Source organism: Ochlerotatus camptorhynchus, unplaced genomic scaffold (assembly GCF_037179485.1).
Source record: "Ochlerotatus camptorhynchus isolate MF236.1 unplaced genomic scaffold, CSIRO-AGI_Acam_v1.1 ptg000402l, whole genome shotgun sequence".
Lineage (NCBI taxonomy): Eukaryota > Metazoa > Arthropoda > Insecta > Diptera > Culicidae > Ochlerotatus > Ochlerotatus camptorhynchus.
Window position 1 is genome coordinate 1,977,735 of NW_027040888.1, and position 19,766 is coordinate 1,997,500.

The 19,766-nt window shown below is 45.2% G+C and overlaps 1 protein-coding gene across 1 annotated transcript; it reads left to right on the plus strand.

Annotated features, from left to right (window-relative positions):
• The first annotated feature begins 326 nt into the window (after window positions 1-326).
• Window positions 327-17,321, plus strand: LOC135710790 (uncharacterized). The gene is made up of 7 exons (XM_065233470.1): window positions 327-734; window positions 802-2,151; window positions 14,265-14,534; window positions 14,604-14,771; window positions 14,838-16,370; window positions 16,431-16,694; window positions 16,767-17,321. The coding sequence occupies exons 1-7, from the start codon at window positions 437-439 to the stop codon at window positions 16,958-16,960; spliced, it is 4,077 nt and encodes a 1,358-aa protein (XP_065089542.1). The 5' UTR covers window positions 327-436; the 3' UTR covers window positions 16,961-17,321.
• The last annotated feature ends 2,445 nt before the right edge of the window (window positions 17,322-19,766 follow it).

Genomic DNA, 19,766 nt, shown 5'->3' on the forward strand with positions numbered 1-19,766 from the left:
TATGAATGTTGATAGGACCTTTTCAATTGTTGGTCTACAATATATTGAATTGGTTCCGCTCTTTGATAGATCGAAATTCTATCCGCCAGACTATGAATATAGCGACTATAACAAAACCGGGTTAACAATTATTTCAACCATTCCTCGAAAATAAAAGGCCAAATGCGCAATACCTACCTCTTGTATTAACCTCGTTCACAAAATCACCACACTGGCATCACTGGATCATAAGAAACAAAGTCAGCGCCTTATCCCTCGGTTCGCAAAGGAAACCGCAAAGAAACAGACGCAAAAGTGTCAGAAAACAACATCATCGTTTCGTCGCTCGCAGTGAAATTTTACTTCAATTTTTATCACGAAAATACGTATCTTTTAAAGATAAAATTACCCCGAAACTCGCACAAGCTCGATTGTGCTAGCTTGCCCTGTAGTGAAGATGAATCTGAATGAAGTGATATACGTCGGGAATGTCCCGAAGCAAGCGACCGATGCGGAGCTCGTCGATTTTTTCAAAGATGTCGGACGAGTCGTAAAGGTGTCCTTTATGCGGGAGATGCGAAACGACTGCCGGACCAAGATAGCGTTCGTCCTGTTCGAAAACGAAATGCAGGCCCTGAAAGCTTGCAGCTTCGATCAGACCATCTTCCAGTGGAACCGGATCATCGTGATGCTGGTCAACGATGAGCGCCACTTCTGGGCCGGGCATACGGTTATCGTGCGGAATATTTCGTCTGGTGAGTGCACCCATGGGGAAATTGCGCTTTACGTTGGTTGATTTCTTATAGGAAATTATGTTCTTAGAAACCAACGAGGAAGACCTATTTGATGCATTCGGGCGATACGGCACAATAGAGGCTGTCCAGATTCCGACGTGCAACTTTGCCTACATTGGATTCCGCGATAAGTCGGCAGCGGTTGCAGCTCAACGTTTGAACAATACCACGCTTGGCAAGACCAAGATTACGGTTCAAGTCTCGCAGCGGAACATGCGTGTGAGGTTGGAAGATTTGGACAGCTTTAAAACACCACGGGTCTACAATGAGCTTATGGATGCCAAACTGAAGTACGATTATAATAATGACGCCAGTGTATCGGAAACGGACAAAACGGCTCCTCAGACTCATCAGGCTTTCGACGACTACGAGGACGACGAGGACAACCGAGTCTATGATCCGATTACGAACCGTTTCTATGATAAACCAAAGACGAACGAACCTATGAGAGAACATAGCTTCGTTGAGGAAATTATTGACGATGATGATGACGAGGACATTTTGGTTCCACCTTCGGTTTCGTGGTACAAGGACAAGGATGAAGGGACAGCAGTGTCGATTGATTTGGTATCCCCTCAGCATTCACCCGAACAAGATGTTTTTCAGGAAGAAGAGGCGGATGATGATGTCGAAATGTCCTCGGTGGAGATCAGACGACGGGACATCGACTTCGGGAAATCTGTTCTGATACCGATTTCTAAAAGCGCAGTCCGGGTGGAAAATATTCCGCGGGAGGTGTTCGACGAAGACATCGTGCGATACTTTACCAAGTTTGGTTTGGTTACAAGCATCGAGATTGCACAGTCGTCGAATTGTATATTTAATAAGGTCTACACCATTATCTACCAGCATCAATCGGTCGCGGAAAAGGTGGTGGAGTGTTTCAAGCGAAAGTGTGAATTTTCCGGTGTTGTCTGTTCGGTGTTCACGTTACGGCCGGAGGACGTCCTCCAGGAAGTGTCCGGCAAATGTGTCATCGTAGACTACATTTCCGACAGTATCGTATACGAGGACGTGGTAGACGCTTTCCGCCATGTCGGACAAGTGGTCTATTTGAGAAAAACGGCACGCAACGCGACGCCGAGTGTTGTCTATTTTCGCCATCGGATTTCGCTGGATCGTGCCAGGCAGGTGACGGACATCGACGGCGATAAGGTGCGGGTGGTGCCCTTCAGTCATGATGCGTTCCGTAGGTTCACTTTGGAGAATAGCACCCTGAAGGGTGCCAGCGCACCGTGCGGAAAGAAACCACTGAAGAAGCTACGCCTGACCGATATCGAGATGAAGGAGGAACAGGAACGGATCAAGCACATGATCCTGAGGACGGTGTACAATCCAAACTATCGGAATCCGGACCCAAAGAGTCTGGGCAATGAAGGTAGGTTGCTTTTTTTTTGGTAGTGTTAATAGAAAACAGATTAAGTACAGCGAGCAGTCTTGCAGTAGATACCGTATTCGTTTTCGTGAAAAAAATAAGCATATATTTCAGTCGCTTTTGCAGTTCGGTCGATGCTCGTGCAGTCGGTGCTTAAAACCACAATCTGGTGATAAATGTTGATGTTAAGAATACTCTTAGCTTCCATTTTCCCAACGGTTCAATTGAGGGGCAATTTTTCACACGCAATGGATGTGAATTGTCCGAATGTGGAAACTACCTACAGGATTTATCCACCGGATGTAGTCGATCGTGACCTAGCGCTAGATCAACGGGGAAGTTAAACTTGTCAATTTCGTGTTCGAGGTGTGTGTGTGTTGAGACGTGGAGAAAAAATCTTCAGATCAGCTGAAACTACATCGTTAGAAATCTGGAACATGATGGACGTGATAGGGGTCCTGAGAAAGCGACGATGGAAATGGAGGATGTGATTATCCAGGAGCAACAGCACAACCCTTATGCATCATTCGCCGGAAAAATATGCGATGCTAGATCGGACGATGATCAGGACCGATTGGAGCGGGAGAGGATAATCGAACGTGTGCACTTTCCATAGGGGATACTTCGATTGTGATGGTTCGAAAGGCGATTCGTAGCTGTGGGGATTATTTAACGAGATCATCAAGTAGATCGAAATGATCCATTTGAATAGGGTCCCTATGATGGTGGATCGTTGCTATGGTTTAGAATTTCTATTGACTATTATTTCCAAGTCGGATTGTTAGTGTGGGTGTGATCCATTTACCTCCTGCCCGTCGCAACGCTATCAAAAGTAGTCAGGACCATGTGATTTCTATCGGTGCTTCGTTCGGAGTTTACAATCAGCCTTTGCCACGGTGGAGTAAGTCGGACGATGGGTCTTTTCAGGTTGAGCATCAAACGGCAGCTAGTTCAACGGTTTTGCTCAATGGTGGATCGCATAGGAAAGCAGCAACGCTAGCATACACTCAGGCCTATCCTGCGAGTCGTGTGACTCTCTCTGTCACTAGTGAGGTGACGCGACTCGTAGAATAGGCCTGACTGTTTCGGAAGTCATAGAACCTTTGACCTTTCTTGACGCAGAACATCCTGTTTTAGACGTCCTGAAGAATCTTCCGTCGCCTTTTGAGGATCGTTCGGAAAATAACCGTACACTGGATTTCCGACGAACCAACTGTGTTAGAGCTGCTACTTCCCGCATGGACTGACGATTATTACAATCAGTTGGCTGACTTGGTCACTTGTGTCGACTGAAACGGTACCGAGCAAAGCGCTACCAGGATACTGCCAAAATCGTTCTAACATTACGAAACAGGAGTTCAACCACACAAGCAATAACTATGGTAAACGCTCCTACGGTACGTTAGAAGAGTTACGTTCCTATAGTTGCTTATGGAGACTAAAGGGACAATTGAGTGAATAGGTCTGCTTGGTGTGATTGATGAATTGAAACTAAATTTATTCGTTACTACATATTGTAACAGCTTGTAGCTAATTCATCGGTTACTTCTCCATCATCCCCCCTTAACCGAGAATTCTACCAATCCCTATTGTTCGTCGTCCAGCTTCAAGTTTAGGGACCGGCGTCCGGCACCGCCTTTGTTTGAAGATGACTGCCAACATGATTATCTTCTCTTCCAGTTTCTCACGAACAAAGTGATGTCGGATATCGATATGCTTACTGCGTGGTTAATATCCGACTTCTCTTTCAGCAAGGTGAATCGCACTTCGGTTGTCGCAAAAGATAGTTCCTGCCGTAGTCCTCTCCACCAGATGGCTTCTAGTGCAGCCGCTGATACCGCCATGTATTCAGCATCCGTCGTTGATAAGGTCACGGTTGATTGCTCAGGACAGTTCCACGAAATCGGTCCACCTGACTGGCATGAAGACGTACTCGGTGATAGACCGTCGCGTCTCGATGTCGTTTCCCCGATCTGCGTCGCTGAATCCAACGAAACCGTTATCTGCTTGCTTGCGGTAGGTAAGCTTCATATCCTTCGTCCCTTTCAGATACCGCAAAATACGTTTTGCTGCTATCCAGTGTGGCTTACCGGGGTCGCTGCAGAAATGACTGACTGCGTTAACGGCGAAGCTGATGTCCGGTCGGGTACATTACGCTAGGAACTGGAGACCTCCTACCAGCCCCCGGAATGGAACTTTTTGCATCTGCTTCCGATCTTCTTCAGTTCTAGGGGTCATCTGCTTCGATAGTTTTTGATTGCGATCTGCCGGGGTTGCTACTGTACCACAGTCAGTCATGCCGAATCGTTCCAGTAGCTGTTGAATATACTGCTCCTGGTCCAAACACACAGTTCCGACTCCTCACGTGACTCGGATTCCAAGGACTTTGTTGGCCAATCCGAGATCCTTCATAAAAAACTTCGTTGTGAGCTGCTTCTTCAAATCATTCACCCGCCGCTGGTTGTTGGAAAACACCAGCCACAATGAGAATCTTCTCATTTTCGATTTTGAAATAGACACACGTGTCAAACTTCGACCGCGTGAGTCCAAAGCGCTTGAGTTCACCATCCAGCTTCTGGTTCCATACTCTACTGGCTTGTTTCAGTCCGTACAGCGCTTTCTTCAGCTTGCAAACCTTCTTCGGACTTCCGTTGGTGATAAATCCTTCCGGCTGCTCCATAGATATGTCTTCCTCTTTCAGCTCACCTTGCAGAAATGCTGTGACTGCATCCATCTGATGTATCTTGAGATCCATTATGGCAGCTAACGACATCAAGTACCGGATAGTAGCATACCGGACCACGTTTCTATAGCATCTGTCTGGGCCCATAACCTAATGGGATAATATTGAGTAAATAGGTCTGCTTGGTGTGATTGATGAATTGAAACTAAATTTATTCGTTACTACATATTATGCTACAGCTTGTAGCTAATTCATCGGTTACTTCTCCATCAGAGACTCCATAAACCTATAGGAAATACAACGACTATATGGTTTTCGTACCCAGTCATCTCTTCGCAGAAATCCGAAGCATTTCTGGTCATTTATAAGCTCAAAAAAGAACGAAATCGGTTTGCATTTCGGTGAGCAAACTGCTGGCTCTGAACTTGAGAAGTGCCACGCCTTCGCTCAATATTTTTATTAGTTCGTTTGACGAAACCTCGGCCTCATAAATAAAGCTATACAATTGATACATGCGATTCTCCAATAGATCTAGCGTTCAGAATCATAAGGGCCTAACTGCGATGATCGATTCTCTTTATCGATTTTATCTTTTGTTAAGAACTCGACTAGATTAACACTTCTCGATACGTTTGATGTTCAGGGTGTAGAGTACCTGGAAAAAACCTGGAAAATCAGGGAATATCACGAAATTCCTTTTTGGACCTAGTTTGAGGAGGGTTTTCAATTTAAAATTTTAATAAGAGTTGCGAAGTTGGGGTTGTTCAATGCTTGATGTTGCAGTTTAGCAAGCGGAGAAAAAGTTACTCAAATGAAAGGGTATTTCGATGATTTTGAGCCTATTAAAGATTCGGCTCCCACTGGGTGTTGTCACATTCCTGAGTTAAACCGAGATAAAAATTCAGTTCCGTTCCGTTCAGACGTTGTTAGTTGTTGCGAAATTAAGCTGCTTATGGGAATGTGCGTCTTTACTAATTGCGTCTGACAACATTTAACCTCCCCTTGAGCTCATTGGAACACTTTTGAGTAAATGGAAGAATGGTTAAAAGTTAAGCTGGCCTTAGACAAGGCAAGTCATTGATCAACTCAGTTGAATTCAATTGGCTTGAAAAGTTGAGCCTGGTTCAACTTTTTTCAATTCAAGTCAGTTAAATGGCATAGTTTACACGTTCAAGTCAGTTGAATTAAACTGAGTTGATCAATTGACTGGCCTTGTCTAAACCCAGCTTTAAGAGAAGATGATGATTTTTTTATGAAAACTTCTAGTTCTTGTTCCTTATTGTGTTCTAATAGCTTGATTAGTTCAGAGAACTAACTAAATGCGAATTTAGGATAATGGCGAAGACAACAAATCTAGAAGACTGGCAACTTTGCCAGAATCCAAGCGACAGATACAGTAGCGCTGCGCTTGAGTGAAGGTGGAAGCAACGCATGGAAAAATAAGCAAATACACAAACCTTTCTTCTGAGGATGTAATCTTTGCTTATCAAGTTCGTTCGAAGCATTTACCTTCGAGCGGCAGATGACGCGATTGTCTCTGTCTCATAGCTTTCGTATGACAAAATGGAAGAGTTGCCAGTCTTCTTGATATGAAGTCTTTGATAATGGTCTTGCTTGGGAGTTTTTTTTTTTGTTTTTGATTGATTGGAGTAGCACTTTTATGATTCAAAGATACATAGAGTGGCTGTATTAAGTATTCTAGGTCTTCATTGTAAACCTGGTTAGCTCGTAAAATAAGCTTCACAGTAAAGTTTTAGTATGGTAATGTTGCTACTATTGCAATTTAGATGGAATTACCTTACAGAATTTTGGAGATGAAAGCGTTGTTTTTACTATTTCCCACTGGAGGAATCCGCCCTCGAATCAGCTTTTGGTTAAGCATATTATCCGGAATAATTTTCTTACGGAGCTGGGTCTCAAAATGTGCTCAAGGCAAAACAAATATAATGGGATTAAAAACAAGTGTTTCATATGTGAAATGCAGAGTGACCAGTAAACCTGGAAAACCGGAAAAAGCTGGAATTTGAAGTCACCGGAAAAATCCCATGAATTGAGTTGACTAATCTGGAAAAAATATACCTCGTCCTCTCTTCGAAAACAATAATATTTCAAGACCCTGATCAAGACTCAATCAAGACTGGCCTAGGATAACTACAGTCACTTTGAAGAGCTATTAAGAGAATTTTTAAAAAATTTCAAAGCAAATTTGAGCAGATTTTAGAGTGAATTCTAGAGATAACACCAAGGTATTTCAGAGAATATTTTCTAGGGAGCTTTAGGAAAACCTATAGGGGAGTTTTTACTAGATCTCCCAAGAGTGAAGAGGATTCCAGGATTCTTGAAAAATACCAAGGAACGCGAGGAATTTCTAGCAATTGTTAATGAGAATTCCATGCAATTTTCAGACGAATTTAGAGGTGAACTCCAAGATAATTCTGAGCAAAGTTTGAAGACAATTCTCGGCAGGAGAACTTCCCCTGCCAAATGGGGGATTACAAGTTTTGCCAGATAGGGGATTACAAGTTTTGCTCACAAAAGCTAATAGGCCCTTTTTAATTGTTGGTCTGAGGTGAATTCTAAGGAGAATATAATGGAAATTTAAAAAAAATTGAAGCTCAAGTGAATTCTTAAAAGAGTTTAAAATTCGAAGAAAGAATGAATTTCAAGAATTTTTTTGAGTGTTTCACAGAGAATTTATGTACTATTATAAAAAAATAACAAGGGATTTCCAGAGAGAATTTCAAATCTATTTTAGAAGAATTCTGAAAAGATCTCTGTGAAAGGAAATTAATCTAAAGGAAAGGCTTGAGAACAATCAAATAAAAGCCTGTAAAGTTTTGAGCGAAATTTTCATACACAAATTGTGAAGACTTCGAACCTGTCGCAGATCCAAATTCAAGATCCAGCAAAGGTGCTGCTGTCTTAGAAAATTCCCATTTAACCTTCGGCTTAATCGCATTAAGTTTTGTGCTTAATTAAAATACCTAAACCGCGATAATTTCCAAAATTCCGGGAGAAAAACGGGACAATTGCTAATCGAGATTTGCTGGTTACCATGAAGATGAAGGAGATTTGGATTAATTTAAGCCCCTTGGTTGGACTCGCTTTGGAGTACTTGTTTAATTATCCGCGTGGTTGCGCTATACCGGTCATAGTTTCCCAACCAAGGGGTTGGAAGATGGAAGATTAGGATTCGAGTTCCACTCCAAATTGTACCGAGCAGGTCTCCACACACCCGTTAAATCCAAGTCCGCCATCTCCAGGCCTGGAACCAAAAACTCTCAGCGGAGCCAACATTTGTTCGCCAGAGTCCGCCATTGTGCTCACCGACCGGCGTTGCCAGACGCTTTCACCGAGTCTTCATCAGCCTCAACACTACAGTAACAATTCTAAGGAAAGTTATAGCAGATGGGGTTGCGTTGCCAAAACCGGGTAGACACTGCACCTGGATTTTTTTTTTTTAAATTATTGGAAAATCAGGAAATTACTGGATATCAGGGAATTTCGTTTTCCTCGTTGAATCGACACCCTGATGTTGCTTTTGCTAGCTAATCATACAACCTACACTGTATTGTGATTATTTTGGAAAATTGGTTCACTGAACTGTGGTAATGCGAAGAGAGTATCGATCATCGCAGTTAGGCACTTATGATTCTGAACGCTAGTGATGCATTCGAGCTGCACCCGTTTCAAATCAGTGAACATACCGTCAATCAGGCTCTTCAAAGGTTGAAACTCTCGTTTGCTGGATGATGGTATTCCTGCGACCATTCTGAAGATGTGTTAGAAAGCATTGCTCGCTCACTTGGCGAAGCTGTCTGTCATTGCTGTAGAGCAATTTCCTGAAGCGTGAAAATTTTAGTAAAACCGGCAAAAGGAATGTCCAAAATTACAGAGGTATCACATCTTCATGTTGTTGCTTCAAAGTATTCGAGATCATCATCAATGATGTGCTCTTCAGCTTTTGACCAAACTGTATCTCCATGGTTTGGTAGGGATTCTACCCAAAACGGTCAGTTACGACAAATTTGACCTAATTCTCTCCCTTTGCTTTCGGATCTTGGATTGTGGTGGACAAGTCGATGCTGTATATACTGATCTCCTCGAGGCTGCATTTTATCGAGGTGACTATTACATTTTCACAGCCAACAAGAATCAGATGCTTTCGTATCTTAAAACCGGCTAGTCGGTCTCTTTGAAATCAATTGCCTTGTTCTGCGAGAATCCTTTGATAACAAGTCTTGCCTTGTATCTTTCCACGGATCCGTCCGGATTCAACTACCGCTTGAAGATCCAATTAGACTTCAAAGGATTTCTGTCTACCGGTAGCTCGGTTAGATTTCATGTCTTGTTGATGATCAACGAATGCATCTCAGCTTCCATAGGCTCTGCTCACGATCGTCGGTCTCCGTTGCCTCACCGACTGACTGCGGCTCGATTACCCTCTCATGCTCGTCGGTTACCTGGGGTTCAACAAACGTTTCAGGAAGTACACTGTATGTCATATCAAAATGTTGATCCTTGCCTGGGGTTCGACGCTCCCGCTCGCTGTACTTGACAACATTTTGCTGCTCATCTTGTTGCGAGGGGAGCGCAGACGAGGTTACCAGAATCGTCTCAATGGTGTCGTTTGCACTGCCATAATCCGTTTCGTCTTCAAAATCGTCCTCTTCCATTGAGTTCGGCAAAAACTGCTGGTGAGCCGGTAACTTCACTACCCCCTACGATTTCATTATTCAATAACTCCATCATCGTTTCATTCGCAGGTTCAACTTCCGACCTCTGTTCTGTATTTCCGCTACCGTCGGTCAGAAAGACGACATCACGTAACGCAAAGACTTTGCCACTTCTCGGATTGAAGATCCGAAGTCCCTTCGAACGATCGGAATATCCAACGAAAACGCCAGGTTCAGATTTCGCATCCCACTTTGATCGCTTTGCCTTGGGCACATGGCACACCACTTTTGCTCCGAACACACGTAGCGCAGCCAGGTCTTGTGGCACACCAGTCAACCGTTCTTCCGGGGTCATTTGCAAACCTTTCGTCGGTGATCAGTTGATCACAAAATCGCTTCTTCAGATACGCATCGAACAGAAGGCATCGCGCTCGTTCAACGATCGTTCGATTCGCTCTCTCAGTTAGACCGTTCTGCTCCGGATTGTACGGCACCGTAACCTCGTGGTGAATCCCGGATCTACCATCGATACATTCTCCATCGGGCCACATAAATCGCTATGGATCAGCTCAAGCACTTCTCCCGCACGAGTTCCGTTCTTCGTGAAGTCTGGACCTCTGCATCAACAAGAGATGAACCAGCATCTGACTGAAAGGCTCGATCTTTGCATGTTCCAATGCCCCATTATTCGGTGCCACAACACCATGTCGGTTTCTTCCTTGGCCACGCAAAAAAAAATTTGTTCATTTGCCAAACATAGTGTATAGAGTCCACTTTCTCTTCCAATGGCCACCACCTACCTCGTTGGAAGCCGATCGCACTTCGCATGCATCTTTCTAAAACGTAACCACTGCTGAGCGGATATCAAGTTGATCGCCAGATCGGGAATGCACAGCACGTTTGCCACGCAGATTCGCTGCTGAACCTCCTTCACATCTTCTGTGTGCGAAGTGGCACCTGAATCGAATATCCAACTCACCTCGTGCCGAGCCTCGCGCCTGGTTGAGGAATGGGTTACCGTAAATGCAGCATGCTTGTTCGATTTGGCCTTCTTCTGCTTCTCATCCTTCATTGGACATTCCGCAGCATAGTGCCCCAAACGTTTGCACTTGTAGCATTTTACGTCAGCCTTGTTGAATGATTTCGACCATTTCTGCTGCTGGGTATAGAACGCACCATCTTCTCCCATTACCATCGGTTCGTACATCTCGGGGATCAACCTTGAATCCTGCATCGCTCAGCTTAAAGGGTGTCCACGATGAAATTGCCACACACAAAATTGATTCGCAAATTTTAGTTTTCATCCGATTGCCATCAAATTTTCAGGAATTGAGAAATAACTATTAAACTTCATTTTACCATTTTACTCGTATTTTATTTACAGTCCATACGCAAATGCCCGCACCTTGGCCTTAACCCCGGCCATAAGATTCTGCACAACCTGTGAATCAACCGTTTTTTGCATGTAAACCCATACTTTCTTCAGTTCCTCGACTGTCTTCACTACCTTAGGTCGTTTAAGAAGGTGCTGCTTCATAATCGCCCAGTACTTCTCGATGGGGAGTGTTGGGAGGGTTGAACATTTTCGGCACGAAATTGACCTTATTGTCCGCATACCACTTCAGCACGTCCTTGGAGTAGTGGCATGAGGCCAAATCCGGCCAGAAGATTGTTGGGACGTTGTGGGCCTTCAGGAGAGGAAGCAGCCGCTTCTGGAGGCACTCTTTTATGTACACCTGTCCGTTCATCGTGTCCTGGGTCACGAAAGGTGCACTCCGCTTCCCGCACGTGCAGATGGCTTGCCAAACCAGGAATTTCTTCGCAAATTTGGACATCTTCTGAGTGCGGACATGCTCCGGAACGCTGAACTTATCCTTGGTCGTGAAAAACAGGTTGCCGGGATCTGTTTGAAGTCGGCCTTTACATATGTTACGTCGTCCATGATGCAGCATTCAACTTTCGTCAGCATGTTGAGGTACAACTTCCTGGCACGGGTTTTGGCGGACTTGTTCTGCTTCTCGTCGCGATTAGGGGCCTTTTGTACCTTGAACGTTCGAAGCCCAGCCTTAGTTTTGGCCTTCTGGACAAAACTTCGGCTTAGGTGCAGCTTCTTAGCCACATTCCTAACGGAGGCGTTCGGATTTCGGTTGAAGGCCCCAACTACGCGGTTGTGATTTTTGGTGTTGTACGGAATACTTTTTCCTTCACTTCTGGGCTTCCGATCGGTGGTCAACCGTTCCTCGAACCGCTTAATCACTCGCGACACCGTGGAATTCGCGATTCCCAACGTTTTAGCGATGGAACGATGCGAGAGATCCTTGTTCTCGTGATGAATGCGCAAGATTTTATCACGCACGAGCTGTTCTTTCGACTCCATTTCCGCGAGTTTTGATCACAGGACTTTAAAACTTGCAGGATGTAAATTTTCATTAAATTCTACCCAACGGTTAAAAAGTTAGAGCAATTTCATAGTGTGGCAATTTCATCGTGGACACCCTTTATGGCTTGTACTCATCATCTCATTTACGTACGCTTCCACGGTGGAGTAGGCGCCTAGACGGATACTGGTCAACTTACGTAGTAATCCTATCCACCGTGTCATCCCATTGTCCTGGGAAGCTTTCTTGAGGTTGTCGCATGCTTGCTTGGCTGTATTCGTTGATTGCACCAAGCTATAGTTGATCGATTCGATGATCAGGCAAATTGTGGCTAATGCCTTCAGTGATTGCCCGTAATCCTAGCCTATTAGTCCCAAGTCCATATATAGGCGTACCCCATTCTAGTTGAAATTATAGTACTATGTTTGTTTTGATTCGCTATGAAAGTTTGACAGATAAAATGAGAGTCTCGTGGATTTTCCTATGTTTGGAGGGGTGCATCGATTAGCTTGGGACCGAAGATAGTACCAAAGCTGAGCCAAAAAGTTGAGCACGTTTCTTCGGGACCTTCTGGTCTTAGAGTTACCTCTATGGTAGTAGGCTGTGTATAAAAGAAAATGATTTAATTAGTTTGACAGTTGCACTATGACGAAGTGGCAGCGTATTCGTGATTTGTCCCACGCGCAAATGTCGCAAAAAGACATTTCAATCGCCGTGGGAGTGTCCCGGTGGACCGTCAAAAGGATTTTATACCGAGAAAAGAAAGGACAACTATCCGCGAAGGTGGCCACAGGTCGTCCGAGGTCAGCTCGGGTTCCAAGGGTTATCGCTGCTATCAAAAGGAAAATTCGGGTGAATCCAGTGCGTTCAATAAGGAAAATGGCAAAGGAAGACGGGATCAGTGACTTTACGGCACGGAAGATCGTAAAGGAAGATTGCGGGGCGAAGTCGAGGGCACGGAAAAAAAACTCACATGATTACCAACCGCATCCGGGAGCTACGAGTCGAACGATGCAAGAAAATCTTGAACTTCCTTAAGCAAAAAAATCCGGTAATCCTGTTCACCGACGAGTCCATGTTTACCGTCGATCCCGTATCAAATTCCAGAACCGACCGGTATATTAGTACTCTTCCGGTAAAAGACGTAGCCGACGAGCACAAGAACGTGTATCTGACCAAGCATCCTGCTAGCGTTATGGTGTTTGGATTGGTGGCTTCCGATGGCAAAAAAAAATGGACCCGGTGTTCATTCCAGAAGGCGACAAGGTCAACACGGAGGTCTACATCGGCATTTTAAGTAAGTATGTTCTTCCGTGGATCAAAGAACAGTACGGTCCGAAGCCAAATGTTGTATTTCAACTTTCAACAAGATGATTAACATAGTTTAAGACTCTGAGAAACATCCCCCCTTTGAATAAATAAAAAAAAATCGAAAACGAAATTTTTGAGAATTTTTGTAATTTTGACATTGCTCAATGGTGCAAACATTATCACGCATACGGTACTGTAAGCGTTTGTTTGTGCTTGTGTATCATATACAGTTTCAATGTGATTCACCAGGTTGCGCATCGGGTGGATGTATCTGGCCTATTCATTCAGACAAACATATGTTAGATGAATAGTACACTAAGCATATGTTTCTGGCCATCTTGTCTTTGGTGAAAGTGAAGGTGTGGGTGGAACAGAGGAGAAGGGCCTCAATGGCAGAAGAAACAAGTGATTAAGGTTAGACTAGACTAAGAAAGTGAGAAGAAATAGATGTACACAAGTCAAGCTATTAGAATTGACTATCTGAGTAATCTAACTGTGCCGACAGAGTCTCAACAGCCCCGGTCACCTAGTCACACCGTCAACAGGGATCCATACACTTACATAGGGTCGCTGGTCATATATCTATCATCCGAAACTGTTTTCAAAGTTGTGTTACAAAGAAGAGAGAAGATTTTTTAGTACACTCCAACTTAATGATCCGTATGTTTATTATCACATGTGTCAAATTTTTAGTAAAATTTGAATGGTACAGCCAACTCCCCATAGGGATTCTATTGGAAAAGTGCGCAATCGTATTACCCGTAGAATAAAATATCTGGATAGGGAGAGTTGACTACCTTTTTGGGGACAAACAAATTGGCACATGAACTTTTCTTATTACGTGATAATTCTATTCAAAGATAAGTTGTAAACTCACCGCCTCCAATCACAGTTCAAGCGAAACGTGTAGCTAACTACCACCGCGGGAGAGAACATCTCTCGTTGAAACCAAGTGCGCCTACCGGTTGGTCGGCACTTGACGTTCAATCATTTGCATGCATGAGTAGCGTCCAGAAGAGAAACACACAGCCATCTACATGTCTACCACTCCGTTATCCCTTCCCACAGTCGTTATCTACAACTGCCCCGTAAGGACATCGCTCAAAGACCTTCGCCGGCACTTTATCAGCATAGCTTTCGTCACTCACATGCGCTGGGAGCAGAGCCGCTTCGATACCAACACGCGGAAGGTGTACGCCAGCTTTTGCTCCTTCGTCGATGCCTTCAATGCCGTGCGCATGAAGGGACCCATGGATAACTATCCTATCTTCAAGCACTTGGCTAGCGAGAAACCGAAGCTGGAAACGCTGGAGACGGTGCAGATCGATTGTGAACAAGGTATGAAAACTCCGGGTAATTGGTAAGAAGATGAAGAATTATGCTCGTTTTTCCTTAACACTATTTCAGATGATATCTCTGTGACCAAAATGTACAACTCGTTGGTGGGACGCGGAGCCATCACGTTTGTCGATAAAGTGGATCATAATAAGTTTCTGGTTATCTGCCGAGATTCCAAGACAGCTAAGAAAATTATTCAGGTGAAGACTCTTGCCAAAAGTGCCATTAAAGCATCATGTAAGTACTAGGTGCCATTTAGTAGGGTGTAGATAAGGGCACTAACAGGTTTCATTCGTTTGATAGTGTATCGGGATGTGATTAATCAAAAGAATACTCAAGATCTTCCAACGCCCATCCGGCAGAGGGATGGTTCTCCCGAACAACGTAATCAGCAGCAACCGCGGCACACCGAAGCATCATCTCGTCGGAATCTTCCGATTCCGATGGATGATCTCATTGCCATGCAGAAGCGAATTATGAACGATGAGTACGAGGATCGCCGTCCTCCATCGCGGGATGGCCATCGCCATGGTCCAGCGCACGATAACGAATGGGAGCGGGATTTCGATCGCGGCGGCAGACGTTCTCCTAGCTTTAGGAGAAACTCAATCGATATGGATATCACTGACGATCAACCGGAACCAGCTGCACCATATCATCGCCACGGTCAAGAATTTTTGAGAAATTACGAGGAACCACATTTCAATCCAGGCTATCAAAACGACTACCATCGTGCGCGGGAAGAGACTCTATTTTTCACCAATCCTCCAGCGCCAAGCATGCTTCCGCTAGGAGGGCCACCGAGGGATTATATTCAGGGCTGGGCGCCTGTAGGGCCGATGTACGAGCCCCCAGCCATGGTCCCAGCTCCCGTTACCAGGAATGTATTCATACCACAACCACCGGCACCGGGAACGGGCATTGTCGGAGGTCCACTTGCGCTACCCCTTCCCACCATAACGATCCATCGTATTCAACCGGATGTTCCACCGCATCCGGTACCGCAACAGGGTGATCTCCGTGAATACTTAGCGGAGAAAAGAAACACCCGACCCCGGGACACCTACGATCCGACGGAAGAGTTAGATCATCAATTAGATGATCTCAACTCTGACCGACCAGTCGCTCCCAAAGAGATAGATCGCATAGAGAGTTACATTCGCGAAAAGGAAAGGCAAATCCAGAATCGTCTACATCTGCTAGACAAACAGCTAACCGACGTCGGAGGACCATCGCAAGCCAGCCATTCTCGAGAGCGAGAGCGCTCTGTCTCGCCAAGCGATCGCAAGGCACAAGAGCGCATTAAGCAAATTCGCGAGGAAAAGGTAAATGTAACCCGGCAATTGAGCCTCTTGCTTAGGATGCCTAATTATCGGGAATCTCGCGAATTTATCGCCCTCTGTGAACATCAATCGGCACTCGACAGGGAGTGCACCGACATTAAACGACAACTTGAAGCGAAGAAGTTGTGGCTTGCCGAGAGAGCCCGTTCTCTATCTCAGGAAACGAACAAGCAGCAACAGGCGCATCCACCAAAGAGTCGATCTCGAGAACGGCGCAGTCGGAGTTTATCACGAGGAAGACGTCGTCTATCTCGTAGCCGTTCCCGTGAACAGCGCGATCGGGGGATCAACATTCGGACCCGCCGGTCACGTTCACCCGATCGCTATCGCCGAAACCGATCAACATCGAGGGATCGCGCAAGACATCGTTCTAGGTCGACCGAGCGTGGCCGGCGCTACAATCGGCGACCTGAGAACACCAGAAGACCTGAGTCGCTTATGCGCGAGATGCGTCAACTGGGACGTGCACGGGAAGGAAAATCCGACCAATGCGGTAAGATAGGAAAATTTCATCTTTCTCACTAAACATGTATGTTTCGAACGAACATTTTAGTATTCATTGGCAACATTGCTGAAGGAGTTCGTCAGGAAGAAATGAAAGCAACATTCGCCCGCTATGGAAGGCTCGTTGAGTGCGATTTTAGTTTACTGGAGAAGTATGGTGAAATCTACATCGATTACTACCAGCGGGAGGATGCTTTCAGGGCCCTCGAAATGAACCGAGTCAAGTTCAACGGCAAACGATTGCGCGTGGCTTTGAACTGTCGAAAGCCGGCCAATCGAGATGGGTACAGTGTGATTGTGGAAATGTCGGAACGTGAGTATGAATAGGCCCAGTTGGAACTCCGTGTGGCTGTGAGTGATGTGCATTCATTTTTTTGTTCCACAGCCGTTCCCGAACGTGACCTGTATGCCCGCTTCGATAGCTGCGGGGAAATAGAGTTTATCTGGCACCATGATAATTCCACGCTCGCTACCATTACATTCGAGAGACCTGAATCGGTGCTGAAGGCATTGGCCATCAGAGAGCTGCATAATCGCATTCCAATCATAGTCCGAGAGTATGTGGAAAGTGAACGTTGAATGATTTTAGGTGTTAGAATGTATGTACAGGAATTTTAAAACATACATACCACTGCTCGTAAAAGCATAACGGTCACATCTTTGCTTGATTTCCTATTCAAATGGGACTGCTATGCGTTTATTGGTAGTATAGTAAGGTGGCATTGAAGACGCAACCGACGGAAGCCATTGAGTGTAAGTATCTCATTATAGTATTTTTACCTGCCCGTTTCAATAAATAAACCACCTGAACATTACTGATCGTTCCAATATTCACTTGCTTCGAAACTCTTTGAAACCCTGAAATGTTTCTCCTGACTTTCCTTCTGTAAATGGTCTGACAGTAGTTAATCCTTGGAGTAAGATAAAGAGTGTACACAATCAACACAGCCAGGCATGGCCATTCATTTCGAGCATTCATTTGCCTCTAACTTTTTTCATCAACAGAATTCCCTAAGATGATGCAGTTCCACGATTGCCTTCGTGGGGGTGCACATGTGTTTCGGTATTGGTCCACTTTCTTTTTCTGTTTAGTTAACTGTTCTTGATATATTTTTCTAAAAAAGAATCATAAATGAAAGTGTAACGATTTGAATGTTTGCTGTCACTTGTGATTCCTCAGCTAGAGGAGATGAGCGTTAATTTAAAGTTAGAAATTGATGAAAAGTGCAATCGAAAAAATGTGCGACGAACATGGTGGGCAGGTGGATTTGGTCTTCCCATACGCTCACGCATACATACGTCTAGATATCTAGATAGAGCTGGAATTGGGGCGTAACAGCTTTTGTAAACAATGACTTCTATCGATGATTTCTAGGAACTCAAGGTACGTCCACGCAGACCAACACAACCATCGGATAGGGGAAGTCTTTCCCTACCTGATGAGGATGTTGGTTTGCGTGGGCGACCTTTGAATTTCTAGAAATCATCGATAGAAGTCATTGTTTACAAAAGCTGTTAGGCCCTAATTCCAGTTCTATCTAGATATACGCCAATTCATGCCTCATGTCGTTCCTCAATGACAAATCTTACCTTACCAACTACGGATTTTACCTGTAAGGTACATGAAACACCACACACACACGCACGCGGCCGTTGGTACATTATGTTGGTTTGCCTTTGCGGACTTCGGTTCGCGAGAAAATGGCCTTACAAGGTTTGTTTAGAAAATGGAGTTAAGGCCATTTCAATTGTTGGTCTTGAAGTTGCAAATACCGAAGAAAGAAATACGGATCGGAACAATCGGCACAGAGCTACGCGACGGAATAAGGACTACGATTGGAAACTCGGAACATGGAACTGCAAATCGCTCGGCTTCCCGGGTTGCAATAGGTTAATCTATGACGAACTTCAACCACGCAACTTCGAAGTCGTAGCACTGCAGAAACTTTGCTGGACGGGACAAAAGGTATGGAAAAGCGGGCATCGAGCGGCTACTTTCTACCCGAGCTGTGGCACCACCAACGAGCTGGGAACCGGTTTTGTAGTGCTGGGTAAGATGCGCCAACGCATGATTGATTAACAGCCGATCAACGCGAGGATGTGCAAGTTGAGGATTAAGGGCCGTTTCTTCAACTACAGCATCATCAACGTGCACTGCCAACACGACGGGAGACCCGATGACGAGAAATAAGCGTTCTATGTGCAGCTGGAGCAGAACGACAACGGCCAACGATGCGTGAACTTTGCAGCCTCTCGGGGTATGGTAATTCGAAGTACCTTTTTCCCCCGCAAGGATATCCACAAAGCCACCTGCAGATCACCTGACCAACACACAGAAAACCAAATCGATCACGTTCTAATCGATGGGAAATTCTTCTCCGACATTATCAACGTCGCACGTACCGCAGTGCGAACATAATTTCGGACCACTACCTAGTTGCAGTATGCATGCGCTCAAAACTCTCGACGGTGCATAACACCCATCGAAGTCGAACAATGCGACCCAACATTGAGCAACTACGGGACGCCGGAGTTGCACAGGACTACGCGCAGCAGCTGGAAGTTACACTGCCCACGGAAGAGCAGCTTGGCGCAGCTTTTCTTGAAGATGGTTGGAGGGACATCCGTTCCGCCATAGGTAGTACTGCTGCAGCGGCACTAGGTACTGCGATCCCGGACCGAAGAAATGACTGGTTAGACGGCGAATGCAAACTGTTAGTAGAGGAGAAGAATGTAGCACAGGCGAGAATGCTGCAACACCGTACGAGATTGAATGTGGAGCAGTAACAAACGCGGAACAGCCAAAACTCGGTTTTCCGAAAGAAGAAGCGTCAGCAGGAAGACCGAGATCGTGAGGCGATGGAAAATCTGTACCGCGTAAACGACACACGGAAGTTCTACGAGAAGCTAAATAGTTCGCGCAAAGGCTACGTGCCGCAAGCAGGAGGAAATCGATCGGCTGAAGAACAACAAAGCAACTGGTGTAGATCAACTACGAAGTGAGCTATTAAAATACGGTGGTGAAGCACTGGCTAGAGCGCTGCACTGGGTAATTGCCAAGATTTGGGAAGAGGAGATATTACCGGAGGAGTGGATGAAAGGTGTCGTATGCCCAATCTACAAAAAGGGCAACAAGTTGGATAGCTGCAACTACCACGCGATCACATTGCTGAGCGCCGCCTACAAGGTACTCTCCCAAATTCTGTGCCGCCGTCTGTCACCATTTGCAAGAGAGTTCGTGGGGAAATACCAGGCGGGATTCATGGGCCAAATTTTCGCGATTCGGCAGGTTCTGCAGAAATGCCGCGAATACAACGTGCCCACACATCATTTGTTCATCGATTTCAAATCCGCATACGACACAATCGATCGAGACCACCTATGG